General features: G+C 60.7%; 2 protein-coding genes across 12 annotated transcripts in view; both read right to left on the reverse strand.

Moving 5' to 3' along the window:
• UPK3BL2 (uroplakin 3B like 2) overlaps window positions 1-12,170 on the reverse strand; it is a 26,860-nt gene extending 14,690 nt beyond the window's left edge. For 2 of the 9 annotated variants that reach the window (XR_014839379.1, XR_002342311.2), the window contains exons 1-5: window positions 9,717-9,902; window positions 7,745-7,897; window positions 7,344-7,563; window positions 6,733-6,809; window positions 6,435-6,555 (exon numbers count right to left, since the gene is read on the reverse strand). Coding sequence is in view for 7 of the 9 variants with exons in the window: in NM_001435213.1 (NP_001422142.1) it covers window positions 5,488-5,596; window positions 6,435-6,555; window positions 6,733-6,809; window positions 7,344-7,563; window positions 7,745-7,897; window positions 9,717-9,798 (762 nt within the window). In the remaining 2 variants the exon portion in view is untranslated. 9 annotated transcript variants of the gene reach the window in all.
• A 4,972-nt stretch (window positions 12,171-17,142) lies between these two features.
• On the reverse strand, window positions 17,143-25,994 carry UPK3B (uroplakin 3B). Of its 3 annotated transcripts, XR_014840209.1 has the most exons (9): window positions 25,764-25,994; window positions 25,456-25,605; window positions 24,944-25,181; window positions 22,808-22,887; window positions 21,742-21,871; window positions 19,996-21,283; window positions 19,186-19,294; window positions 18,535-18,607; window positions 17,143-18,028 (listed from the first exon to the last, which is right to left on the reverse strand). XR_014840209.1 is itself a non-coding variant. In XM_021086286.2 (6 exons), the coding sequence occupies exons 1-6, from the start codon at window positions 25,843-25,845 to the stop codon at window positions 21,124-21,126; spliced, it is 840 nt and encodes a 279-aa protein (XP_020941945.1). In that variant the 5' UTR covers window positions 25,846-25,994; the 3' UTR covers window positions 19,781-21,123. The 3 variants fall into 3 exon arrangements, 1 of the variants encoding a protein (XP_020941945.1); XR_014840210.1 differs by lacking the exons at window positions 17,143-18,028; window positions 18,535-18,607; window positions 19,186-19,294 and adding an exon at window positions 19,781-19,899; XM_021086286.2 differs by lacking the exons at window positions 17,143-18,028; window positions 18,535-18,607; window positions 19,186-19,294 and having other exon boundaries at window positions 19,781-21,283.
• Window positions 25,995-26,803: the final 809 nt, after the last annotated feature.

Here is a 26,803-nt window from a genome sequence, read left to right on the forward strand (position 1 = left end):
CTGTGCAGCCCTGCCTCCCCCTCAAGGGCCCTGCAGCCCCCTCCCCTCCCCCCCAGCGGAGTTCTGACCCCCCCACCCCCGGCCCCAGCCCAGCCCCCGCTGGGTTCCCAGGTGGTACTTGCCCCGTCTGCATGGCTTCATCTGCGAAATGGGGCTAATCCCGGGATTGCCCAAGGACTTGAGGGCTCATGGGTGTGAACTATCCAGGCCTGTTCCTGGTGCCCAGTAGGGGCTGGACAAGGGTCAGCCCCTCCTCTGAGTCACGGAGCCTCTGTGTGCAGCCTTCACTGGGTGGTGGGGGATTGGCCAGGGGGTCTGAGTCTCCCCATCTCTGTTTCCACTGCTCCCCATCTATCTCACTCCCTTCAGCCCTGGTCCTGGGGATGGATGGGGAGCCAGCTTTGTGGGTGGCCAGGAGATATGCTCCGAGTCCTTGAGATTCAGAGCAGACAAGTACTTGCAGGGGGAGTTCCCTGGTGGCTCAGAGGGCTAAGGACCTGGCATTCGTCACTGCAGTGGCTTGGGTCACTGCTGTGGCCCGAGTTTGATCAGGAAATTCTGTGTGTCTCAGACACAGTAAAAAAAAAAAAACCCAAAACAAACCAAAACAAAAAACTTGCAGTGGAAGGAAGTCACAGGTGGCCACAAAGTTGCTCAAAGTGACACTGGAGCTGGCCTTGAAGACCAGGAGGATTTGGGCTCCAGGTGAAGGGGGTGGGAGGTGGGAACAGCAGCAGGAGGACAAAAGGAACGGCATTTGTGAGCCCTGAGCCATCAGGATGTCACCAGGACCTGACCTCGGGCCTGACTCTGGGCAGCTCAATCCCCCCTCCCCGCCCCCCAACAAGCAACAACGCCCCTGTAAGTCCCCATCCCCAGTGCCCCCGCGGTCTCCAGGGGCACCAGGGACACCCAGTGGGTCCTGGGAGGGGAGAAGGCCACGCCCTCCGCCTGGACCGTCCTCCTGCCGGGGGCCTCCAGATGCAGTGGCCAGTGCTCTGGAGAGACCCCGCCCTCAGGTCACACCCTTGCAGCTTTGCGCCCCAGGCGGGAAAGTGCCCCAGGAAGCGGAGGCTGACGGGGGGTCAGACCTGGAAGCAGCCCCCCCCCCAGACTTCAGACCAGCTGGGCCTTCCTTTCCCGGGGCCTCGCAGCGCCCCTGCCTGCCTAGGTCTGCACCCTTCTGGGTGAGCCAGCGTTCCCAGGGGAACCCCAGCTCCATGCCAAGGAGGGGGTCCAGGTACCCACTGCGGGGACAGGGGGCCACAGGCAGCAGGGACAGCCGGTGTCTGGAGGGGAGCCGGGGCATGGAGGGGGGAGCCCGGAGCAGGAGGGCCCCCGGCGACCCCCTCTAAAGCTGCCGGTTGGGGTGACGGCTATGAACTGGTCCCCGTTCCCAACACACATCCTCTTTCTCCCTCTTCTTTCTGCTTCATGTGCGCCCTTTTCCCTGCAGCGCCTGAACCTGGAGCAGAAGCCAGCTTTTGTGATTTTCTTTGTGTTTACTGAGAAATGCTCATGCCCATCTCAGGGCCGGCTCAGAAGGCGTCCCCCCCCCCGGAAGTGAGAGAGTTCCCATGGCCTGTCGGAGTTAAAAATAGAGACAAAAGATGAGTGAGAGGCAGAGAAGCACAAGAGGGGGACACAGAGAGAGGGAGGGAGAGAGAGAGGAGAGGGAGCCAGAGAAACAGGGCAGAGAGAGGCAGCGGGTTACAGCGGGTCCTCTGCCCTGATCTGTTTGTCCACGTGTCAGGCTGACATCTGATGGCGTGTGGCCCGTTGGGCATCACTTCATGGCTCAAAGCCATCATCCCTGAGTCTGTTTTCCCAGGTTTGTGCACCCAAGAGCCGGAGTGCGGAGCAGGTCGGCATCCTGCACCCACTCCCAGGGGTCAATGTCACCCCACCTGCCCCTGCCCCGGCAGTGGTGTCAGCATCTCCGTCCTGTAACAGCCCCCTCATCATCTGTGCAAGCCTGGCTCCTGCTGATGCAGGGCTGGCCCCCAGGGCCAGGACCGCAGTCAGTGACTGCCCGAGTGTGGGAGTGGATGAGTGAGGGAACAGGGAGGGACCGAGCCACTGCCCATCTCCTCCGTCCTGTTTGTGCATGAGAAGGCTGAGCAGGGTCGGGCAGGGTGCTGGCCCGTGGCTGGGACACAGACCCTCCCAGGGCCCTGGCAGCATCCCGCACGGCTCTCCCTGAGAGCAGGTCCCGTGACACTTCTCTGGAGCCCCCTCTGCTCCATAGGGATCACGGTCAGCAGCTTTATGGGGCCAGCCGCCCTGGCTCGGGCCTTCCCCTCCAGCCGGTCCTGGACTCCCAGGCCTCAGAAGAGCACAGGGAATCAGGCGCAGGCACGGCTGAGGCTCCTCTGGGAGCCTGGGGGCAGGGGGATGGGGACATTCCACCTACACCGTGGGCAGGTCCCAAGAAGCTGGCTTAAACTTTGTGGCCAGACTGTGTGTACCTGTCGCACAAAGTGGTGCATGTCCCTTGCAGGGGCCTGTTGTTGGGGACAGGTTGAATGGGATCTTTTCCAGAACTCGGCTTGGGGGCTGGAGCACCAGGGAACCAGGAAGGGGGCTTGGGGCTGGGGGCGACGCTCCGTTTGGCTGTGGGGTGGCAGGGTGGCCTGAGGGGCCTCTGGGATACCTGGTCAGAGGCAGCCGGGATCCCCGTCCTCCACGGCTTGGGGATCAGCTCCCAGAGCCGCCTGCCCACCCCTACCCCGCCCGACCTTGTGCAGCCTTCTGTCTGGGACAGGAATTTGTGGCCCCCTGTCTCTGGTCTCGGGACCACAAGGGTGAGGGAGGGTCTAATTTCACAGGACTGGCACGAGGGCGGCCTGTGCCCCCTCTGTGATGTGATACAATTAGAAATACAGGAGTTCCCACTGTGGCACAGTGGGTTAAGGATGAGCTTTGTCATAGCTGGGGCATAGGATTGGATTCAATCTGTGGCCCAGGAACTTCCATGTGCCATGGGTGGGTGTGGCTGGAAAAGGGAAAGGAAGAGAGAAAGAAAGAGAGAAAGGAAAAGAAAGAAAGAAAGAGAAAGAGACATGTTTAGTCTTCGTCCCAGCTCCTGGCACAGAGCCCTTAAAACCCTTGGGGTTTTCTGAGTCCCGGGGTGAGAGGAGCATCTTTTGTTTTCCATAAAGCGCCCATTTCCACCATAGGTGTTTATGATCACGAGGTCACTCTTGATGCCCCCCCCCCCCATAGCTTTTGGCTAGAACCAACCATTTGACTAAAAGGCTGGAACTTCCAGTGTGACCCCCCACCCCACGAGCAATCTCCAGGGAGGGCCCTGGGGCTGGAGATTGAGTTCCGTCATCAATGGCCTGGGATTCCATCAGTCCTGCCTCTGGGACAGAACCTCTGGCAAGGCCACGGGGTTGGGAGAACTTCCCACAGAGCGGCTGGGCGGGTGGCGCACCCAGAGAGGGCGTGAAACTCGGCACCCCCTCCCCAGCCCTCGCCCTGTGCCTCTCCTCTGCTCTTCCCGAGCTGCGGCCCGTATCTGAATCCAGTAACAGTAAGCGAAGTGCTTGCCGAGCTCTGGGAGCTGCTCTCGCAAAGCGTAGCATCTGGGGAGGAGGGGACGGGAACCCCCATTCGTAAGCACGTTGAACAGAGGTGTGGGTGCCCCGGGCTGGCTGCTGGCATGAGGCGGGGGCGGTCTTGCGGGCTGAGTCCTTTACCCACAGGCTGTGCACCGACTCCAGGGAGTTAGGTCAGAACTGAAATCAATGGTGGAGACGCAGCTGGTGGCCAGAGCGCTGGAGGATTGGTTGGTAGGAAAAGAACCCACACCTGTGGTGTCCGAAGAGCCGTGAGCGAAAGACAGATCATAGCACCAAGTCCATTCTCGGCCTTTCTCAGTCCTGCTCTGGGCCCAGGAGGCTGGCACATGGACCACACCACACAGACCCCCTGCCCTCCCGGCTCTGGTTAGGAGGGGTCCGTGGAGGCACCAGCATCCTGTCAGAAGGCCAGAGGAGAAGGGTCGGGGTCTTTAGCCCCGGCTCCCTCCCTTTAAAGCCCCCTGCTCCTGCCAGGCAGCCCCTTGCCCATGGCTCCTGCTCAGTGGCTCTGGAAACACCCCCGCCCTTCAGGGCCTGGAGCACTCATGGCCCCATCAGCGCCCCAGGTTCCCTTCATATGCTGCCCGCACCTTTGTCAAAGCTCTCAATCGCCCTCTTAGACTGCGTGCCATCTGTTTCCTGCCGGTGCCCGACCTATACAGGGTGTTGGTGGAGTGCCGGGCTGTAGAGTCACCCAGTTTGGCCCTCGCTTTACACGAAGGGAAAATTGAGGCCCAGAGAGGGTAAGTGATTTGTCCAGGGTCAGCCAGCCCCAGGGGCAGGGCTCACGGCTGATCTGAAAAGGGCATGGAGAGGTCAAGGCTGAGCTGGGCAAAGGCTGGGCGCCCCCTGCCCCCCTGCCCCTCCCAGGCTGGTCCCGAGAGCATCTCCTTCACAGCAGGAGCCGGATATGTCTGCACCAGCTTAATAAACCCATTAGGGCCACTTGCGCCACCCAGACATGGGCATCCTGGCACCCAGCCAGTGCCCTCCCTCCCTGCCCCCTGCCCCAGAGGGCGAGGCCCTCCACGTCGCAAGGGGTGGCTCCCAGCCTCCCTGCTGCTCCTCACCCGCCCTCCAGCCACCCAACCTGCCCACCCCGTAGTCCTAGTGGCTTCCAGGCCTTCATACACGTGGTTGCCCCTGCCTGGGTCCCCTTCCCGGGCCCACCTGGCACAGTGTGGCCCCTTCTCCAAGCTGCACCTCCCCAGAAGCCTCCTCCAGCAGCCCCTCCACCTCCTCCCCCAGCTCCCCTCTCCTCTCCCCACAGCCGTGGGTGACTTGAGGCTGAAACCTTGCCCGGCTCATCTCTGGCCCGGGGCGCCCTGCCCGGAGTGGGGCTGATAATGACAAATGTGCGGGGCCCTGGACCAAGTTCGGGGCCAGAGTCAGCTCTGGGCTGAGCCCCCCACCCCTGTGATCCACCCCCAGAAGCTCTAGGTCCTCCAGTGGGTGGGAAAGAGGCCACAGGGAGGAGGCTGGGGGGAGGGGCTGCAAGTGCTGTGATCACCTCCTCGGCTTTGCCGTCACCTCCTCGGCTTAGCCCAGCGAGGCCACAGGAATCAGCCTCACTTGACAGACAGGGCCATTGAGGCCAGAGGAGAGGCTGGCCCTGCCCTGGGGGCTCAGTTGGCCTAGGACCCTGGGCTCCAGCACGGTGCTGCATTCTCCTGAGAACCCAAGAGGAGCCGGGGACAGGGGTGCAGTGACACAGCCATGCAAGGGGCTGTTGGGGACATTTATTTCTGGGGGTCAGGCCCAAGAGTACGGCTAAGGACATCCTTCCTCCCCCTTATGTGGAAACACTCTCTCCCAGGGCTCGAAGCAGCAGGGCCGGCCCCCAGCCCAGGCTCTGCCACCTGGCCTGGGGGGAGGCTGAGGGGCAGAAGGGGGGAAGCCCTCAGGAGCCCCCCTCAGCTGGAGGGCTGAACGTGTGGTGGGTGTTATATCTTCTCACGCGCACCAACTCCCCTGGGTCCGAGATAGGCGTGCTCCCGCGGGTGTCATAGCTTGTGGGGCGGGGCATGAGGGGGGGGAGAGGGAGGGACCCGTGAACACAGGCCCTGAGGGAAGTCCGGCGGCTGCTGCCTGGAGCTGGGCGCTCTAGTCCCCCACGCCTCGCCAATCCAGCTTGCCTCCCCGCCCTTGGTCCTCCCCCCCCCCGCCCTCCTCCCCCGTCCCCCCCCCAGGATGCCCCCAAAGCATCGTCTGCGTTTCCCCTGCTCCAAACAGCCATGGGCTCCCTCTGGCCTTGGGATACAGCCCTTTTCCTTAGCTGGGAATCTGGGCCCTGGCCTTGCCTGTGAGGCTTCTGCCCCAGACCCTCCCCACCTTCTTCCCTCCCCCTCCTCCCCAGATCCTCCCCAGGGACCACATGTCCCCTTTCCTCTAGGAAGCCTTGTGGACACCCCCTTCCCACCAGGCCCCAGCATCTGAGCTCTGAACGAAGTCTGGAGGCAAAGCTCGGTGCTTACACCAAAGGTAATGCACCTCCACCTGGAGGGACCCATCTCTGTCCCCTGCCCACAATTCCAGCTCTTGCCACCAGGGGGCAGATGGTGCACACGCAGAAAGCCCCACCCCCCACCCCCGCCCCCGGGTGTCAGGCAGAGGGAGGGAGGGGGAGGGGTAATGCACACACACCCAACATACACACGGGTTCTGGAACCTTGGGGAGCCCTTGATCAATGACTGTTACCCTTATTTGGCCTTCAAGGAAAATCCTTCCCGCTGGGCTAGCAAGTGGGAGCTGGGCTGGGGGCCTGGGCTGCGGGCAGGAGCAGGGAGAGAGGCGGCCCAGATCCGGGACCCGGCCCGCCCAGGGCAGTCTCCAGCCTGTCCACTCACCAAGTGTAAATGAGCAGGGCGAGGAGGGCGGTGAGGAGGACGGCCAGCAGGACCGACAGGATGGCAATGATGACCACGGCGCCCACACTCTGGGACCCAGGGGCCGCCGGGAGTGCCTCGGCTAAGAGGGGTGAGGGGAGAAGGGAGGAAAGAGGGCTGACCTGAGAAGGGGGGTCCCGGAACAGCCTCCAAACCAACCACCTCACCCCCTCCGGGCTGGGGCATCCTCCCAGCACCCCTTGCCCGGTCTTCAGAAGCCCCCAGCCCTGGTGTTTGACCTACACCCTTGGCCCCATACCTTGCTGCAGGCGGGTCTCACTGGACCACTCTGTCTCAGCCATGGGCCCCCGGTCACTCATCACCAGGAACTTCACTCTGAACAGGAGACCCAGCATGAGGGTGGGGGTGCCCAGGACCTGAAACCCCAGCCCTGGTGTGTGTCAGTCTGGCCCCTTGACTCCCAGGGCCTGGCAGGGGGCAGGGGACAGCCCGGAATGACAAGCACAGCTTAGAGTCCAGCCCAGCTGTGACTCCCATCCCAGCTGCGACATTTCCCAGCTGCGTGGCCTTGGGAGCCTGTGTCCTCACTTGGGAATGTGTGTGGATGGACCAGACGCCCCAGCACAGAACATCAGTGGGTGAAGCCCAGAATGGGGGGAGATGGGCTGGGACCCACTCCACCTGGATGGGGAGAGGCTGCCCGCGTGGTCTGTAGGGGAGGAGGGGGGCCCTCTGTCCAAGAAAACAGGAGAATTCACTCCAGCCTCTCTGACCCCGGCCCCTTGTCCCCTTGGCAGAAGTGGAGCCCAAAATGCAGGCAGCCAGCTGGAAGCTGCCCCAAGGATTCTGGGTGCCCCCCCACCCCTCTGGATGCCAGCAGGAAACCCCCACCCCAGCCTGGCTGCTCACCGGTAGGGGCCCGGGCCGGGCAGCGGGTGGTTGCAGCCCCTTGTCCTCGGGGAGCAGCGGGTATCGTTGCCAACACGGAGGACCTGGAGCTGGTGGCTGGGTGGGCCGCCTGGGTAGAGTGCCCGGTTGGCCCTCAGTGTGAGATAGTAGCCCCTCTGGGGGAGGTCGGCGGGGACCGGGGTGTCCTCCATCCTCTGTGGGGCAGTGAAGTTCTGGGTGGCTGAGGGTGGCACCGTGGGTCAGAAGGTGGGGGCTGCATGGGCAGGGCTCCACGCCATCCTGCCAGACAGCCCTCCGGCCACATCCCCACTCCCCCCCATACCTGCTTCTCCCCTCAAGCCTGCCCCCCATTTCACAGAGGGTAAAGCCAGCCTGTCCCCCCACTCCCTGGCTGCACCCACCGTTGCTGTGGGCCACCACCAGCCAGATGGCATCAAAGTCAGAGATGTTGAGGTGACTGAACTGGCCCCTTGGCTGGTCCAGTGTGAGGGTGGACTGGGTGAGTCTCCCTGCCAGGGTGGCGCTCGAGAGCTGGGGCACATAGTTGATGCGCTCTGGGGTGGGCAGGGCAGAGAAAAGGGGCTCAACAGGATGCTTGAGGCCTACAGCCTCGTCTGGGTGAGGGGCCATGGTCCTGGAAGCCCCCATCTGAGGGGGAGTGAGGGCTTTTCCTGGGGACTCTGCTCAGGTGTGAATCAGGAGCGCTCCACGGCATCCCTGCATCCAGCCCCTGGCCCTGGCTGGGAGCCTCTTCGGGGCGGGCACCATGGGAAGCCACGGGGAGGCCTTGCCCCCTGAGTCCCTGGGGTCTCAGTGCCGGTCAGGGCCCGGGAAGGAGGCAGATGGAGGCACAGGAGCCTCCCGCCCCCGCCAGCTGCAGGCACAGTTCTTCTGGGGAGGGTCTCTTAGGTCTTGTTGGGGAGTGACTCAGATTTGGGGAAGTCTGAGCCCAAGCCTGAGCTCTAGGCTGGACTCAATTCCCACTACTCACAGTCCTACCTTGAGCGGCTCACTACTCACTACCCACCACTCACTACCCCCACTCACTACCCACTACTCACTACCCACCACTCACTACCCACACTCACTACCCCCACTCACTACTCACCATTCACTACCCCCACTCACTACCCACCATTCACTACCCACCACTCGCTACCCCCCACTACTCCCTACCCCCTACCCTGAGCTCTGCCATTCTCCGGGCCTCAGCCCCCACTTCTCAGCCCCCCCGAGCCTCACCCACTTGACCCAGGTTTGTTTGCTTGATGAGGTAAATGAATGACTTGGGGGTGTGGTAACACAGGAAGGTTCTCGCCAAGACCCCAGGCCCCGACGTGGCCGCCTCCGGGAAGCATCCTGGCTCCTCCTTCCCCATTCTGTGCTCGGCACCTCCCGCCCCACCGCAAGGCTCCCTGCCCTTCTGGAACCTGATCCCTCTCAGCCCTGCAGCTGGACAGCTCGGAACCTCTGACTCCTCCCAACTCTAATGCTGAGGCCCTGGGCACACTCTAGCCTCAGACCCAAGAGAGCAGCAGAAAGGTGAGGCGGGCTTTATGGAAATCTCCAGAACCCACTACCACTTTCAGTTCAGTTCAGTATGATTCATCTCCATTTAATTCTGCTCAGCACCCAGAGTTCAGGGCTGGAACTCCTCTCTCAATGCTCCCAACTCTAATGTGGAGGCCCTGGGCACACTGCACACAGCAGGCACTTAATGTTTGCTTAATGAGAGGAAAGGCATGGAGCAAAAGAGATGTGGGGTGGGGGACCGCAACTCTAAGTCCCTCCAGTATAAGAGCCCGAAAGTAAACGATGCCGGCATCCCTCTTTGGAGAGCTTCCTTTCGGGGAAAGTCTCATCCGTGAGGACTTCTTTTTTTTAATGACCGCACCCACGGCAGGTGGAAGTTCCCGGCCAGAGACTGGATCCGAGAGGCAGCTGCGACAACACCGGATCCTTTAAGCCGCTGCACCCGGTTGGGAATTGAACCCACCCCTCCACAGCAACCCAAGCTGCTGCAGTTGGTCCTTAACCCATGGTGCCCCAGCGGGAACAGCCGTGAAGACTTCTTCAAACCTCTCCTGGGGACAGGAAGGAGGGGAGGAGGGGAGCCATCTGGTGGGAACTGGGCTCAGGAGTGGGGCGGGGGGTGAGGAGCCCAAAGAGAAGGAGGAAGCACTCCCCACCCCCCCGCCTTGGGGTGAGGGGACTGAGGGGACGGCTGTCTGTCTTGTGGCCTCTTCTGATGGGCTGTCTCCCTGTCCCACCCGAGACCCAGTCCCCTTACCCAGGGCTGGAGAGGCAGCTGGGCAGTGGGGTCGTCCTCTGAAGCCCGGGGCACAGTGGGCACCCACCCCACCCCTCACTCACCCAGGCCCGTGCCCAGCTGGAGGCAGGTCAGCAGCAGCAACGGTGGCATCAGCAGCAGAGACTGTCCCCTACTGAGCCCCATGGTCAGGCAAAATGTCCAATTGTCTGTCTGTCTGAGGGTCTGTCTGCAGCATCCACAGCCCCAGAGGCTCCACTGTCTGTGCTGGGCTTGGGGAGACTGCTTCTGGCACCTCCTGCCGCCCCTCCCAGGTGCCCCCTTCTCCCAAACAACTGGTTGGACAGGTTTGGGGGCAGAATCTGCTGGCCCCAAGGATTTGGCATCGCCAGGGAGGGGTCTGAACAGAACAATTAGCTGCAGCTGCCTGAAGAGCTGGGACACCCCACCCCTTCTCCAGGAGGGCCTGGCCAGGGAGGGGCCGCCAAGGAGGAGGCAGCGCTGGGGTCCCGGCAGCCCCGTGACAGTCCTGCTACACCTCATGGGTTTTCCTTGTCCAAACAGTCCCCCAACCTGGCAACCAGGGCTTCCCCGCACCCCGCTCCCCCTGCCCCTGTGTGGAAGGGGGCTACCCTCATTTCTCAGATGAGGCATACAGAGGGGAAGATCATCCGGCCAGGGCAGACCGGAAGGGGGGTCACCCCTAAAAGCAAGCTTGGGGGCACGCCCTGCTGTCCCCGTGCTGCCAGTCCCTGGGAAGGGGCTTCCCCATCCTCCCATCCTCCTTATCCAGGTGACCACCCTCTCTCCTGCATCTCCGACCACCTCCCACCTGGACCGAAGCAGCAGCCCCTCAGCCCCGCCACACCTGCCCAGAGCCACCCTCCTAAAGCACAAACGCTTTGAGGGAGCGCTTAAATTGTTTTAAACAATTCGCTGTAAATATTCTTTAGTGATTCTAATGCATTTGCTGTCCATCATCTAATATACGATGTACTGGATCGCCAGCCCACCTGTACTCCCTTTCTTTCCAAAAAGACTGAACGCTGTGCAAATTTTTTATGGCGATGAACTTCGACAAAGGAGATGATTCCTATCAACACTATGTTATTACCTGGTAGATCTTTGGCGACGAAGTGCTAGCAGATAGTTCCAGACGTTTCAAGACTGACCATGACTGTATGTCACCAGTGCGCTGGGGGTGATAGGACAGGCTTCAGAGGCAGGTCATCCTTTAGCCACGGGATGTGGAGGTCGAACAGGCAGAGGTGGAGCAGGTATGGGGGCCTTTGGGAGGGCGTGGCCAGTGCTGCTGAAGAAGACACCAGGGGTCCAAGTGGGGCCCAGGCTGCAAGTCCTGGGCACACCCAGCCCTGGAAAAGCTTCTTTATCTCCCCAGCCTGTCATTAAAGAAGTGGGCACACCTGGGGACATGGAACGCCTATAGAACAATGAATGCCATGCACACCTAGATTCAACAATTGTTTTTTTTCTGATCACATCCGCAATATGTGAACGTTCCCCGACCAGGGATCGAACCCACGCCACAGCAGCATCCCAGGCTGCTGCAGTGACAATACTAGATCCTTCACCCACTGAGCCATGAGAGAACCCCCGACGGTTGTTAACATTTTGCTATATTTTCACTCAAGCCTCTCCCTCCCAGATATGTATATATATTTGATATATTATTTTTATATATAAAATATATACTTTATGTTGTGAGCCACAAGGGAAGTACAATATATGTTTTCATATAATACATATTAATAAGTATATAGATTTACTGTTATCCTCTTGCTTTTTATCTTTGCAAAGACTGATGGATGAAAGCAGACACAGCGACATGGGAAGAACTTCATCCTTTTGAAAGTACAGTCTTGCTCATCGACTCCTTCTTAGAAACCCAGAAGCGGGCAGAGCAGGCATTCTTACTACTGATCTCATTATCCAGCTGAGAAAACCGACCCCCACAGGGAGAGAAACCGGCAGCCCCGTGGACTGACGGACGCGGACGCTCCCGGCCCCGGCCGCGGGAGGTCCGCGGCGGGGCTGGAAATCAAGCCCGCGTCTTCTGAAACCCAGGCAGGACGCCCTCTCTCTCTTTGTGCTGCAGGAGCAAAGGTTTACGTGTTTCCTTCTCGGTTGGCGGCACCCGTCCTTACCGCTCCGCACGAGATCCTGCTTTTATTTGTTTTTTTTATATTCTCTCTTCGTGCCCATCTCTACTCCCCTCCTGCCCTCCCCCGCAGGCACCCGCCCTCCTGGGTTTGGCAGGTGCCTTGTATGTTACTCACGGCTGCCCTAATAGAGACTGCGGCCTTTGTCTGCGGGACCCAGCACACGGAGCAGCCTTTGCTCCCTGAAATAACTCCAGGGTGATAAAGGTGAAATGGGTGTCTTTTGCTTTTTCTAACCATCCCCTTTCAACCATACCTGAGTGATTTCTGAAAGCCCCTAGATAACCGCAGGAAGGGGGCTGGTTGCCAAGGGAACCAGCCGCATGATTAGAGGGTTAGACCTTTGGGTGGGCGGTATGGCTCCTACCTGTGGGGAGGGGAGAGGGGCTGGAGGTTGAATCATCAACAGCCAATGGGTTAATCAATCACCGCTACGTGATGAAGCCTTCACAAAAACCTCAAACACTGGAAAAAACCTAAAATGCTGAAAAATCAGTTCTTGCCCTCCTGATCTGAAATGCCATTTTTATTACATGCCACAGACGTAGGCAATCCTCAGTGCTCCCTCCCAGTGTGATCTGGGACGAGGTCACATTTGTACCGGGGTGTCCATAGCCACAGTCCACCTGGGGCTCCAGCTGGCTCCCTTTGGCCCCCCAGGCCCAGGTGTGAGGGCTCCTTCTCGAGCCTCAGGGCTTGAGGAGCCACCCCCTGGCACTGCACTAGACCTGGGGCTGCTGCAGGTGACCCGGCGTGAATGGAGTGGAGCCAGGATGCCCAGGTGCTGCGGCGCTCTGGGGGAGGGGGGAGACCCACCAGCCCTGGGGGATAGTCTCCTCCCAAAGAGCTACCTTGCCGTGTAGCTTTGGGGTGATTCATGGGACAGGGTGAGGCTCCCACCCACCCCCTCACACAGGGCAGGCGGCTAAATGTTCCCAAAGGCCCGCCCAGCTCCGTGTCACCAAACAGGGCCCAGCTCCATGGAAACCATCACATCCTGTCTCCAAGGAGGGGCACAGAAAGCTCTGGGTGCTACCAAGGGCCGCAAGGCTCTTCCCACCCACCCCAGCAGAGGGAGGCCCCAGATCCACAGCCTGGGACTCAGAGCAGAGAGGGAGAGTGCTAGTGACTTGGTGACATCCCCTGCCACCAGCTCACCTAACAGACACCTGTCTGCTACTAGCAAACGAGAAAGTCCCCACAGTTCACGGACCCCCACCCTGGGCCCGAATCTCCCTGCTACACAGTGGTCTGGCCTCTTCCAGGTCCGCCTGTGCCTCCCTCAGGACAGGCCCCCTCTCCGGTCCAGGGAAAGCCTCATACCCCAGCAGCACAAACCAGGAAGCCCTTGCAGTAGGAGAATGCCCCCTTTGAGTGCACTCCCCCAGTGCAGGGCCGAGAGGCAGCCACCCTGGGTCATCCCTGATCCACCCGAGCCTGGCGTCTGGTCCTTCCTGCTGGGGACACTGGGCAGCTGGAGGGCAGAGCACTGGGGTCCTTTCTAGTTGTTGCATTTGGGGCGACTGTACACACGTGGTTTATTGAGCCTCTGCGATGTGCCTCTTGCTCATACCAAACGCCTCCGAAGCTCTGAGGGTGAAAACAATAAACGCTTGATCACCTCCCGAAAGCCTGTAGGTGCGCTGGGCTCTGCTGGGCAGTTCTTCTGCTCCGTCTGCATCACCTGGAGTCCCTCACATGTAGCGACACCCAGCTGGGGCTTCACGCACACGGCTGGGGTAGGAGGAACAGCGGAGGGCTGGCTGGACCTCCCCTCCAGCCAGCTCATCCATTTCCTCTCCAGGAGGCCGCTCCTTGCTCAGGGGTCCAGCCAAAGCTTCTTTACACGGCAGGGAGAATCCCAGGAATGCAAACTGGCAGCTGGCAGGTCAGAACATCGGAGCAATACTGCAGCCACAGTCTGTGGCCAGAGCGAGCCCTGGGATAGCCCAGGTTCAAGGGACTGGAGATGCCCCTTGAGGCGGGTGCAGCGTCCGTATAGGGGTGGGTAGAAATACACGTCCATCCTTGGAACAATCCACATAGGTCCCGAGGTGGCGGGTTGGCTGGGGTCAGTGCGGCTGGGGGATTAACTAGTGATGGAGAGAAGAGGGAAGAGGTCCTTGAGGTCCAGGGGCATCACAGAGGGCGTGGGGCCGTTCAGGTTCATGTCTGGACTCTGGCTTTGACCTTAACAGAGATGAGAGGCCCTGCAGCGTTGGAGCAGAGGAAGAGCATGGCCTCGGGCTGCCGTGCAGAGAAGGGGCCGAGGCACTGGGGCTGCTGTAACAGGCAAATGGGTGGCTTAGAACAGCAGAACCTTACTCTCTCAGGGCTCTGGAGGCTGGAAGTCTGAAATCGGGGTGTCACAGGGCCACGTTGCCTCCGAAGTCTCTGGGGAAGAGACTTATTTTTCTGGTGGCTGTGGCCTTCCTAGGGGCCCCAGGCACGACCCTGATCTCTGTCTCCGTCTCCACACGCTGCTCTCCTCTCTGTGTGTCCGTCTCCGTGGCCAGTCCCCCTCTTCTTGGAGGGACGCCGGTTCCTTCCCGGGTTTGGGGCCCGCCCTAACGCAGGATGGTCTCATCTTAACTGCAAAGACCCCATTTCCAAATAAGGTCACATTTCCTGCCTTCCCAAGAGACATGCATTTGGGGACACTGTTCAACCCACTAGGGGCTTCTGGGGCCCTGCTGCAGGGTCCAGAGGAGACAAGCGTGGTGGCAGGAGGACCCTCTCTAAATTCATGCGCCCCCCCCCGGGGGGAGGGGCTGTACAGGAGCCTCCCCTTCACCCCTTCGTTTTTCTGAAGCTCAGAAGCCCTCTGCTTGGAGCCCAGGCGGCTGGGCCCACCCAGGGCTGCAGTGTAATGCTGGGAGACAGAGCTCTGGCCACTGAAGGCCTTCCCCCAGCTCAGTCTGCCCCTCCTTACCTGGATGAGCTCCTGGGCTGGCGTTCAGGACCCTCCACGCTGTGCCCCAGGCCAGATCTCCTCCTTCCCAAGCCCCCAGCTCCACACCCACCTCATTCAACCTGCTGAGCCCCTCAACAAACCCACTGTGATGCCTGATTCCCTCCCTTCCTCCCTCCCATCCTCAACGAAAGTGCCTGCTCAGATGCCACCTCCTCCAGGAAGTCCTCCTGTGCCCCCACACCACCCCCAGGCTGGGCCAGATGCTGGGCAGTAGGCTCTGCCACTGCCTTGCTACCCCATCACAGGCCCTCATCTTACCCTGTCCTTTCTGTGCCCAGGTTGTGTCTGTCCCCAGTGCTGCCCAGCAGAGGACCCCATGCAGAAGGGGCACCCAGAGATGTCTGATGATCTGAGCCCACTCTCAGCCCCCCACCCCTCCTGCCCAGTCCCCCTGCCCCAACCCCTTCTCGCCCCCTGCACTGGGGGTGCTCCCACTGCCCAGGCTGTGGAGTCATGGAGTTGGGCTCAGTCAAGGACGGGGCTCAAGAAACAGGAAGTGGAGGGCAAAGCTGAGCCCCACGCTTCCATGAAATACTCGTGAGGCTTTGGGCCACCTCCCCTGGTGGGGGGCGGGGGGGTTAGGAGGGGAGGGAGAGGCCGGGATGATTAATGGGACATTCCTCTCAGGCCCCCGGGGAGAAGTCTGGGAGAAGAATGGTTGTTAAGGGCAACACATTCTTCCTTGGATAACTCCAGCCTGCGTCACCTACAGGGAGTGGGGTTTCAGGGAGGTGGAGACCAGAGTGCCTGAGCGGCAGGAGCTTAGAGATGTCACCCATCTTGCAGGGGAAACTGAGGCTGGCCAAGGTGGGCAGGGTTGCCTGGCGGGGCTCCCCCAGCAAATGAGGCATAAAGGGGGAGCCCTGGGCTCCTGTCTCACTCTGTCCCTAGACGGGAGGGGCATCCAGGCTGGGACCAGCGGGGGTGGGAGAAGCGGTCTAAAGGGGAGGGCCAGGGCCCTGCTGCCGAGGCCTCGGGCTTCTCCGCAGGGAGGGGAGAAAGCACCCCGGAAAGCTGAGCCGGGCCCCTCCTGCTCCGAGCCTGTGCACACGCCCTTCCTGCTGCCCATGAGCTCTCATCACTGACCTCTGCCCTGGGCTTCTGGGGCTGCCCTCCTTGGCTGGCAGACAGCCACCCTCTTGCTGCATCTTCACAAGGTCTGTCCTCGGCTGCATCCCTGGGGTCCCTGTGTCCTCATCTCTTCTTGTTTTCTTTTTAGGGCCTCACCTGGGCCGTATGGAGGTTCCCAGGCTAGGGGGCCAACTGGAGCTGCAGCTGCCGGCCTACACCACAGCCACAGCAACGGCCCGCAACTGGATCAGAGCTGCGTCTGCCACCTACACCACAGCTCATGGCAACACTGGATCCTTAACCCACTGAGCGAAGCCAGGGATCGAACCCACATCCTCATGTGTACTAGTCAGGTTCTTAACCCACTGAACCACAATGGGAACTCCCACCTCATCTCTTATAAGGACAAAGATTGGATGAAGTCCCGCCCTAAAGAACTGACTTCAGTACCTCTTAACTTCGTTATCCCTCCAAAGATCCCCTCTCCAAACACAGGCACACTCTGAGGCACTGGGGGTTGGGGCTTCAACACAGGAGTCTAGAGGAACAAGCTTCTATCTATAGCAGTGTGTGTGCCCACTGTCGCCCTCTGTGTGGGGGCCACTCTAAGGACAGGGCCAGGACCTGAGCCCTCTGCGTGGCCTGGAGGGTGTCTGGGCTGGGTCTCTAGGTCTGCAGTCCTGCCCAGCAACTGCCCCCTCCCTCCCCCGCACCTCTCCTCCCCCACCCCCACCCCCATCTGAGGGACACGGAGGGGCAGCCAGGCTGCAGAGCAAGCAGTGAGGTGTGGCTGTGTCCCTCTGCTCCTGTCTCATGCTGGCCCCTCCCAAGGAGGTAGTGCCCGCCCCACCGTCCACCACAGGCCCGCTGGCTCCCCAGGCTGCCGTGGGCAGGGACAGGAGCCAAGGGCACAAACGCTGGGGGCTGTGAAGAAGCCTTAGCACATATCGAGGTCCTTCCATCTCCGGGAGCACAAAGTCAAGCCTGAGCTCCTCCTCTCTCCCAGTGCCTGGGGACGGCCACGTTTCTGGGGGTGACAGATGGTGGCTGTTCTGACTGCCTGGCTCCTGCAACACCCTTCTTATGTCTGGGACATGGCTTTCCTGCAGTGTGATGTCTTGTGAGAAGCACAGAAGGGGGTCTCTCCTCAACACAGACTCGGGCCCCTCACCTTCATCCAGGAACACCCCCACCCCATGGCGGGCACCTGAGTCTGCACCTCCCACTGTAGCAGCCAGAGGGTGGGACTTGCCAGGTGCCCACGCAGCCAGGTGATCACAGGTCACACGCAGCACACCAAAGAAGTGGGCGTCACCAGCCAGCCGGGTCTGCGAGATGTATTCGCTTTTTATAAAGCATTTAGTTGACAGTCATTAAGCACCTACTGGGAGTGGAGCAGTGTGTAAGCTCTTAGGGGCATGCACCCTCATGAGCAAACCTGGACCCTGCCCTCTGGGAGTTTACAGCTAAGTGGAAGAGACTCAAAAGCTCAGTTTAAAATGTCCAATTACAAAACAGAAAGAAAACGTGCTGAGAAAAGAACATGGCTCTAGGAGAGCTGAGGGGTCAGGAAGGGCTTCCTTGAAGAAGTGACAGTGGAGCTAAGGAATGATCGAGAGGAGGGAGCCAAGTGGAGGAACGTCCTACACTGCGGGGAAGGCAGGTGCAAATGGCCTGGGGCAGGAGGGGCTAAAGGGAGCAACAGCAGGATCATGGGGCCTCAGGACCGAGATGACGAATCTGGGTTCTGTTCTCGCAGGAGGAAACCTCTGAGAGGCGTGACACCAGTAGATGTATAATCTGGTTGGTCCCTCTGGAAGCTGGGACAACGAGGGTGAGGGGTCAGGAATGCTGATGAGGGGGAGACCAGCAAAGGGGCAGCTGCTGACGCCCCAGCGAGAGACCGGGTGGCTGGCCTTGGGACTGCAGGGATGCTGGGGCAAAATGGATGGCTCAGAGGCCCAGAGGAATCAAGTGAACCAGAGGGTGAGAGGGAGGGAGGGGTGGCGCCTGCCTGGTTTCCACCTGCTGTCACCCTTATTGCTTTGATTTTTGGCTCCATGAGTCACCTGCAAGTCACCACCCCGACAATCACGGCTGTTTTTTCCTTTTTAACAGTGACCTTGTTTTTAACCAGTGAGCCATTATGTTACAGGCCAATGGAGCTGGAGGCACTTCCCCAAATATAGCCCTAGAGAAAATTTAAAACATTATTTAATAAAAGATTCTCCACAATGTGGTTCTCACTATGTGCCCTGCTCAAGGCTGTCACGAGCGGGCCCTAGCAGGGCTGGGGTCTGGCTGATGACCCTCTACAGCGTGACTCAGGCAGAGGGCCCTGGCACGACTCCCCTGGGCCCAGCGTGACGGTGCCTGTGCTGGGCGATGACCCATCCTGCCACCCGCTCTCTGTGTGGACTCGGTGACACCCGGGCATGCTTGCCAGCACAGCCCTGGGGCAGAATGCCCACAGCTGAGCAGGCTCATGGTGGCCTCCCACTGACCAGGGTCAGCTTCCATCTTTGTCAAATATTAACAGTTCATTAGTGCTCGTGTGGACTTGGCCAGCTGCTAAGATGATGTCCCCAGAACCCCCTTTTCTGGGGAATCTGCTCTAAAGTTGGGGTGACAGACCACCTGCAGAAGATAAAGGGCCCCCCTTTGCATTCACACCCACGGCCTCTCCTTCTGGCTTACCTCCCACGTCGAAGTCCCTGATTCTTTCAGTCACCTGCTGAGTATTTCTCGAATCCATCTCCTCCTCTGCAGCCTGCTTTGGGGCAGATACCATCTGCCTGGAAGACCAGGCCAGCTTCCCTCTAACTGGCCCTCCAGCCCCCAGTCCCTGCTGCCACAGCCCCGGGCACCTTCCACGCCACCACCACGGAAGGCGATTTACAGCTGACCTCCCGAGCGCTCCCTCTCCTCCTCCCTCCTTTCCTTACCTTTGCCTCCCGAGACTTCTCTCTCTCCTAGGAGGTCCCCTGGCCCCTCAGGGGGGGCCCCGTTGCCTCTCCCGGACTCCCCCGCCCAGCCTCCACCCACCATGTTGCAGTGTCTGTTCAGAGCCTGTCTCCGGGGTCGAGCCCACGTGGGCCCAAGGGGGTGAGAGCAACTCCTCGGAGGGCTTGAGGGTGCTGTCCAGAAGTGAGCGGCAGCCCCAGGCACTCACAGGACGTTACAGGTCCTAGAATCTGCACAGATGCTGACACTAAGATCAAGCCACAAAAAGACCTGGACACGCAAGAGCTGGGGGCAATTTCTGCTTCTGGCTGATTCAGCTTTGGGCAGGTTCATTCATCTTCTCACTCAGCAAACACCACTGGCCGCCTCCTCCTCCCCACATACCTCTCCTGGGCAGGGCCCAGGCTGGGCATCCTGGACTTTGAGGGCCTCCTTGTCTGGTGTTGGAGCCAAGCCCGGGCAGGACAGAGTGAGCAGTGCTCTGCGGGGCAGCCTGCATGGGCGAGGGCACTTTTAACCCCCCTCCTGTTGCAAGAATCCAAAAGGGACCTGGGCTCCACAGTAGCAGAATTTCAAAGTGGCTGCCCAAGGGGCTGGTTCCCTTGGCCAGGTGTCACCCAGACACCAAGGCCTGAGCTCCTGACGGCATCAGAATCTGCTTCTGTCTGCACCTGGAGGGGGTCTTGTGGCTGGTGGGGGTGCAGGCTGGATGAGAGAGAGGCCACCAGGGACCAGGGGATCATGGGTTGAAAGCAGGCTCCCTGAAGTGTTTGCCTGGGAGGGAGCCCTGCTTAATCCGGGGTGGGGAGGGAAGCCTCCCCGCCCCGCAGGGGCCTCTGGAAATGAGGCCACCCTGAATGTTACAGTTAGGGCTAGCAATCAAGGGGCCAGGCTCAGGACGCCGGGGACAGGTGTTGGGGCCAGCCTGGGCCCCGCATGTAAGTGCTCCTCTCCCAGAACCAGCCCACGCACCACTGGGACGGAGGAGCCAGGCTGCATTTATTCATCTCCAAGAAGGGTGGGAGGGACAGGCTGGGTGCCCTCCTCCGGGAGCCTGTATGCTGGGAGCCGCAGTCAGAACAGACGGTCCAGAGCGGCCTGGGGACACATGGTGCGGTGACCCTGGACAGAGCGTGGTGGCGGCGGGGTGGGGTGGGGGTGGGGGTGGGGCAGGGAGAGGTTATTGAGCCTCACTTTTTCCATCTAGAAAACGGTGGAAGCTGTGCGGACCGGACGACAGACACACTGTAGATCCTCAAGCGGGAGTATGACTGCTGATCCCTCTGCCTTGGCCAAGGAAGGACCTGGAGCCCTGACCTCCAGAGACCCCGCTGAGCGGCGGCCGCTTGTGGACCCCGGGTCATTGGGAGGGACCGACGCGCTGCGGCGCTTCAGCGTGCGCACGCGCAGGACCCTGCGGCTGTGGTGCACTGGCGCCTCCTTGTGGCCGTAGTGGGAACCACCGGCCTTGCCGACGAACGGCCCCGAGTCTGAAGCCTGTCCTCCTGGGTGATGGGCGCTGGTGGACCCCAGAAAGCCCCGGATCTCGATGGTGTGTGACAATCCAAAGGCGTGATAGCCCCCCAAAAGTAACATCAGGACATGTGCTCATCTGAGGCCCAGAGCAGTGAGTGAGCTCCCCAAGACCAGCAATGGGCTCTCAGAGAGTGCCCATGTCTAATACTGTGCATGGCATGCAGCAGGCGCTCAGTAAGTGCTGTGGAGGGAGAGTGAGGGGATAAGTCCATGAGCCATCTATGTGCAAGGGGCTTAGAAGTGGTGGCCAGACGATCATAACATGTCTACTTTCTGTTTGACCTTCCAGCCGGTGAGAGCCACCCTCAGAAAGGGCCAGTGTCCAGGGACAGCAGAGGCATCTCTAAAGGCTTCACTGCAGCCCCAGCCACTGGTGGATGAGAGAGAGGGACAGAGGGAGGCTCAGGCCTCACAGACCCTCATGATGGGCCCAGCCTGGACCCCTGCCCAGGACAGAACAAGGCACCCGCAGGCCTCTTCCTGGGGCCTGGAGCCTTCCTGTCCAGGCATTCTCTCCACATCTCTCCACGCTGCCTCAGCCTCGCTTGAGGCAGGCAGAACAGAGGCAGGGATGGAGGTGGGGGCCAGCCTGACCACAGCCCTCCCCTGAATGCAACCTCACTGCCTGGAGAGGGGAAATGAGAAAGCCAGAGGCAGGGCTGGGCTGCTAGTGGTGGGATTTCAGGCCGGGTGGGAGGGGGCGTGGGGGAGGGGCACGTGGGTGCAGGGGTTGCGGATGGGGGCAGTGCACCCCTGTGCCCCCACCGCTCAGCTATATGGGCCAGGCTAGGCGCTGAGGCTGGGGAGGGGTTCCAGGCCAGGCTCGCAGCCCATGGGCAGGGTGGCAGCCTCACAGGGCGGGATGTGGTGGGTCATGTAGCGCTTTCCCATGAAGGAGCCGATCCGCAGCTGCTCTGGGGCCTCCTCGGACCACCACGGGCTGGAGCTGGATGGGGAGAGGAAGAGGTGCTGTGTCCCTGCCTGGCAGGGAGGGCTGGCGAGCTCCCCACTCCCAGAGCCCTCCTCCCACAGCCTCCGACCTCCCTTTCTTCCCTCGTAGAATCAGCTGGAGGCCTGCCTCCTCCAGGCGGCCACCCTGACTAGTGGTGTTGGCTCACTGAAATGACAGAGGGCTCCCTGGAGAGAAAACAAGGCCTGGGACGAAAGGGCCCTGGGCAGAGGGGTGTGGCCCCTTCTCTGAACCTGTCACCAGAGGAGCTGCTGGACCACTTCCCAGGGCCTCCCAGGTGAGAGACGCTCAGTGGGGAGGCTCCCGGCACCCCCCTGAACAGGGCAGGGCCCAGCTCAGAAACACAGGGCGTGTGGAGGCTTCCAGGTGCTGGGGCCAGTGAGAGGGATGGGGCTCTGGGTGGGAGAGGGGTCCTGGGGGGGGTCACCACTCACAAGCGCACGGTGCAGGCTGCCAGGAAGGCCAGGAGCAGGAGGCCGGCCAGAGCAGAGAGGATGGAGGTGATGACGACCATGCCACCACTCCGCCGCCCCGGCCACGTGTCGATGGAGCCTGGGGACTTGCCTGCACACACAGTGGCTCTCAGAGGCTGCCCCTGGGCCCCAGGGCAGTCACCTCCCTACCACGCTCACACCTAATGCCAAGCACTGCCTCACATCGCCAGCCAGCCTCCTGAGCCCACCATCTGTCCCTCTCAGCTGGGCATCTGTGCTCTGCCAGCCTGGACCACCCATCCCTCCAGCCTCTGCCTTGGTCTCACCTTCTGGGCTGTTCCCACCAAATGTACCTACCCACTCCCCATGGCAGGCAGAGGGGCAGCAGAGCTCAGGTATGACCGTGTGGCTGCCCTGCTCCCTGGAGCCTGGCATTTAAGGCCCTCACATGACAAGACCCACCACTCCTGCCCACGGTGCCTGCAGCCCACATCCCCAGCACACACCCCCTCCACGGGACACTCTGGCCTCTGACACAGTCCTTGCCTGGTGAACCACTGGCCCCTCGGGGCTCTGCTGAGGGAGGCCTCCCACGACCATGGCCCTGACCCGACCCCAGCCTCCTTCCCGCCCTGGCCCTTCTCTTCTGCCAAGCAGTGCTGGTCATGAGCTTGGCTCCCTGAAGGAGGGCAAGACTGTTTCAGTCCACAACTGGGCTGGGTCCTGGGCACCTGTTGTGGCTCAGCAGGTTAAGAACCTGACCAGTATCCATGAGGATACGGGTTTGATCCCTGACCTCACTCAGTGAGATTAAGGATCCGGCGTTGGCAAACATTTGGGGGTGGACAGAGCTGCTGTCTCTGCCGCTGGGGCTGATCCTGAACACGACCCTCCAGCATGAAGATCTGTTTGGGGGGTGGGATGGACTTGGCTATTGCCTTCGGGCCCCCAGTCCCATGGCAGCAGGGGGAAGGGCTCGCTGAGCTTGACCGCAGTGCAGAAGGCTACCAACCAGTCCACGCGGGGCAGACCGGACCCAGAGCGCCCCTCCCTCCGCCAGTGCTACCTTGCTGGAGAGCGATGGGGTCAGACCAGCTGGTCTCGGCCTGGGGTGAGCCCCTGGAGTCCAGCCGCAGGAACTTCACCCTGGAGAGAGAGAAGGAAGGGTGAAGCTCCAAGCCTCAGCTGCTCTGGGCAGGGTGCCCACCTCGCCCAGGCCCCAGGCAGCTCTTGCTGGCCAGGCTGTGGGCCTTTCCAGGCATGGGGGGGTGGGGCACATTGGGATCGGCCTTGGCCTGGCCCATTCTAAGGACCTTTTGAGACCTCTGGCCACAGTGACCTCTGCCAGCAGCCCCAAACCATCTGACCTGTCACTCTCCAGATACCCTACCTGGCTCTGGGGCCCTGGTTACTAACTGTCACCTACAAGGTGCCTCACGGTGACTCAGTGGGGCCATAGTGCTGGGGGCCCCTGACTGTGTGGAGTCGTGAGGCCATGGAAGGCCCCCCGTGTGACGGGCACCCAGGAAAAGACTCAGGGAGGGAGTGTGTGATCAGGGTGCACCCAGAGCTCAGGCTCACAGGCGGGGGGGCTTGGGTTGTATCTTTGTCTGTGGTGGGGAGCCCTGGAAGGTCTCCCAGCAGCTGGGGACCCAGGCAGGCTGGCACTGCTGGGAGCTGGCTCTGGTGGCTGCTAGGGGTGGGGCAAGAGATGTAACTGGAGGCTGAGACAGGAGTGGCCACAGGAGGGGGAAGGGGAGGGGGACACGGAGGCCTGGATGGAGGCTACCCTTGGCCCCGCCTTTCCTGCGCCCCCTGCGGGTTCTCCCAGCAGCACTTGGAGCTCCTGAGGACATCTGGCCCTGTCCCCAGAGGGGTCTGGACACCTGCTCTCCCACCCTGGCCCCACCCCTGACCTTGACAAGCCGCTGGGCACTCTGTGCCTGCAGCTCTGCCTGTAGAGATGGGTGGCAGCCTTCTCTCCTGCTTCCCTGCCTCAAACCCACTGACTGGATCTGAACTCAGCCCCAGGCTTAGTTTCCTGCCAGTTGCACCTGTAGGAGGGACAGCAGGGCGGGGCTCAGCCCTGCAGCATGCCCCCCCTCCCCCTACCCCCCCGCCCCGTGCTGGAGCCTGCAGACCCCCTCCCACCGCCACCCTCATCTGCTCATCATGCTCACCACTTCCTCTCGGGCCTCCTGGAAGGCCACATTCTGCCTGCCCCCCAGCTGCTCCAGGCCCACAGAGGAAGATGCCTAGAGGCTCCTGAAATGAGGGCCTTGCTTGGCTTGCAGCCAGGAAGGGGTGGGGCCTGGGTGAAAGTGAGCAGGGCCCTGGGGGGCTCCTGGGTGCAAAGTCTTTCTGTCCCCTATTTCTTGTTTCTAGGAAATGGGCCTCATTCAGCCTCCAGGGTCTTCCCTGAGCTCCAAGGGGCAGGTTCCCTGGAGCACCGATCAGGAAGGGAGGGGAGGCAAAGACACAGGAACAGATAGTACAGCCTTGGGGCAGGATCCTTGTTCCCTGCAAAGTGATACACAGAATGATGTGGGCATCTCCTACACCTCAGAGAAATGTTAGATTCCTTATGCTTCTGTTAGAAATGAATAGTTTAAAAGCGAATGGTTTGGAGCCTTCCGTGTGCTTCTCCCTCATTTGACTGCACCCCTAAACACCAGCACCCTGAGTGCAACTGCCTGTGGGTTAAGGGCTATAAACACATGACGCTTTTCAGGAACTTTCCTAGTTTGTTCTAATCTCTGATCAATATGTCCTCTTCGCAAGTATTATTCTAGGCAAAGTCAAGAGGCAATAATCCAGAAGACCACCGCCAGGACTCCCGTTGACACCCCAGCTTCAGTGACTAAGATTCCCGGAAAGAAAGAATGCAGATTTGCCCCAACCCTGATTCTTATCTGACACCCTGTTTTCCTCCCTTTAGACTATAAAACTCCCTGCAATTCTTCCCCAGAGGCAGGCGCAGTCTTTAAGGCGTCAGCCTGCTATGACCTCCTTTGCCTGGCAAAGCAATAAAAGCTATTTTTTTTTTCCTTCACCCCCAACTTCGCCTCCGCGTTTCTCCTCAGCATCGGTGGACAGAGGCTGAGTTTCAGCAATATGGGAGAGATCTGGGGACAGCCCTGGTCCCCCAAACCCATCTTCTTCCAGCACAGCCCCCTTCAAGGGTCCAGGCCGGGCGACCCACCTGTAAGGTCCAGGGCTGGGGAGGGGGGAGTTGCAGTAACGTGGCTGACGGAAGTCAGCAAGGCAGCCGGCATCATTGCCCACCCTGAGCACAGGGGCGCCCCCACTGCCACCCAGTGGGTCCTCACAGGGCAGCTGGTCCAGGGTCAGGGGCAGCGTCATATAGTAGCCATCTGTCAGCAGCTGTGGGGAGGCTGGGATCTCAGCCAGTGTCTGCGGGTTCTGGAAGTCCCTGGAGGCTGCCAGAAGGATGAACAGACAGAGGGGCTGGAGGGCCAGAGAAGACCGGACCTTCCTTGTTGTAGCCCCTGGCGGCGGCGGCGGTGGGGCCCAAGTCCTCCAGCCCTAGCCCATCATGCCTCAGAGCCCAGAGGGCCCCTCCCAACATAAGTCAAACTTTGTCACCTCTCAGAGCACCCTCAGGATAAAGTCTAAACTCCCAATTCACACCCAATTGTGAGGGGTCTCCCCCCCTCGGCCCCACCCGCCACCCAGACCTGCACCAGGACCCACTGTTGCTGAAGGCCACCACCAGCCAGATGGTGTCGGCTGCACTGGCGTGCTGGTCCAGGACACATCGCGGCTGCTCCAGGGAGAACGTGGTGGCCGTGACCTTCCCTTCCAGGTCCCAGGCCGTTATCTGCGGCTTGTAGGGGATGAGCTCTGTGGCCGTAGAAATAGGTGTGAGGGTCCAGGGCCCACCGACCCTGGGGCTGCCTCTCCCAATCAGACGGGGTGGGCTCCCTGGGTCCAGTCCCTCCAGCAGGTGCACCAGCCCCTTGGGTCTGGCCAGACGTACCCATCCCAGGACCCTCACTCACCGAGGCTCATGCAGGGCTGGGCCCAGACCAGCACCACGAGGGGCAGCAGCCAAGGGCGAGGCGGCCTCCAGGGGAGCCCCATGACAGCCTTCAGAGCACCCACCGGGCCTTCCTCCACATCCGAAGCCTGGGGCTGGTCTGGCAGCCTCCAGCCACACCCCCTCCCCCAACACCTCGGGTCTGGAGGAGCTGGTTAGTCAGGCTGCCTGGCTGGCCAGGGGCTTGAAAGACCTGAAAATGTAAGTGCACCCCCACCCCTCCTCCCAGCCCAGCCCACCACGGGGAGGGAGCTGGGCAAGCCAGTGCCAGTCCTGAGGGAGCAAGGCTTCCAGACCCGCAGATGCCAGGTCACCCCAGAGGCCCCTGTCTGGATGTGGGTCCCACCCAGCCTTCCAGCCCTGGGAGGAGTCCTATCTCTGGAAGCCTGGGCTCAGGGCCACATGCCTGAGATTCCTGCACCTCAGGTGCCCGAGCCTCCCTGGAGCCTTCCATCCAGCCCCTGGAAGGAAGCAGGCCGCCCAACTCACCTGGCTCCAGCCCCATCACAGCCTCCTGGCCCTGCGGCCATCTCTGGGCCCTGCGCTCCCTCCACCAGGCCACATCCTCCCTCATCCTCAGGTCCTTTGTCCAAAGGAGTAACGGAGTCCGAGAAAGGGCTGCAGACCCTGGACAGCTGCCAAGTCCCCTGCATATGTTGTTCCCATGGGTTCTCACTATGTATATAATTTTTTTTTGTTGTTAAGATACAATTCACACACCATATTCCTTAAAAATGTACCATCTGGAGTTCCCTCGTGGCTCAGTGAGCTAAGGATCTGGCGTTATCACTGCTGTGGCAAGGGTTCAGTCCCTGGCCTGGGAACTTCTGCATGCTGCCTGCTTGGCCAAAAAATAAAATAAAAATGACATAAAATATATAGTGCGGTGGTTAGGGGGGTGTTTGTTTTTGCTTAAAGAAGAAGGGTTTTATTTTTATTAACAATTCTGGAGGAGGACGCCTGTTGGCAGGGGCTTGGTCAAATGCTGATAGAGTCAATGTC

The sequence above is a fragment of the Sus scrofa genome, chromosome 3, assembly GCF_054392235.1.
Source record: "Sus scrofa isolate SSC_HxYL_T2T_F1_AM1 chromosome 3, Sscrofa_HxYL_maternal_Yorkshire_Landrace_v2.0, whole genome shotgun sequence".
NCBI lineage: Eukaryota > Metazoa > Chordata > Mammalia > Artiodactyla > Suidae > Sus > Sus scrofa.

Bases quoted from the DNA above. Each gene is read 5' to 3' on its own strand.
- UPK3B (XM_021086286.2), bottom strand. From the start codon at position 25,845: ATGGGGCTCCCCTGGAGGCCGCCTCGCCCTTGGCTGCTGCCCCTCGTG. The intron at 25,182-25,455 runs GTGGGTCCTGGT...TCCTTCTGGCAG, and splicing joins GGTGGTGGCCTTCAGCAACA to CCTCCAGGGACTTCCAGAAC. The intron at 22,888-24,943 runs GTGGGTCGCCCG...CTCTCTCTCCAG, and splicing joins CCCAGCCCTGGACCTTACAG to GGTGAAGTTCCTGCGGCTGG.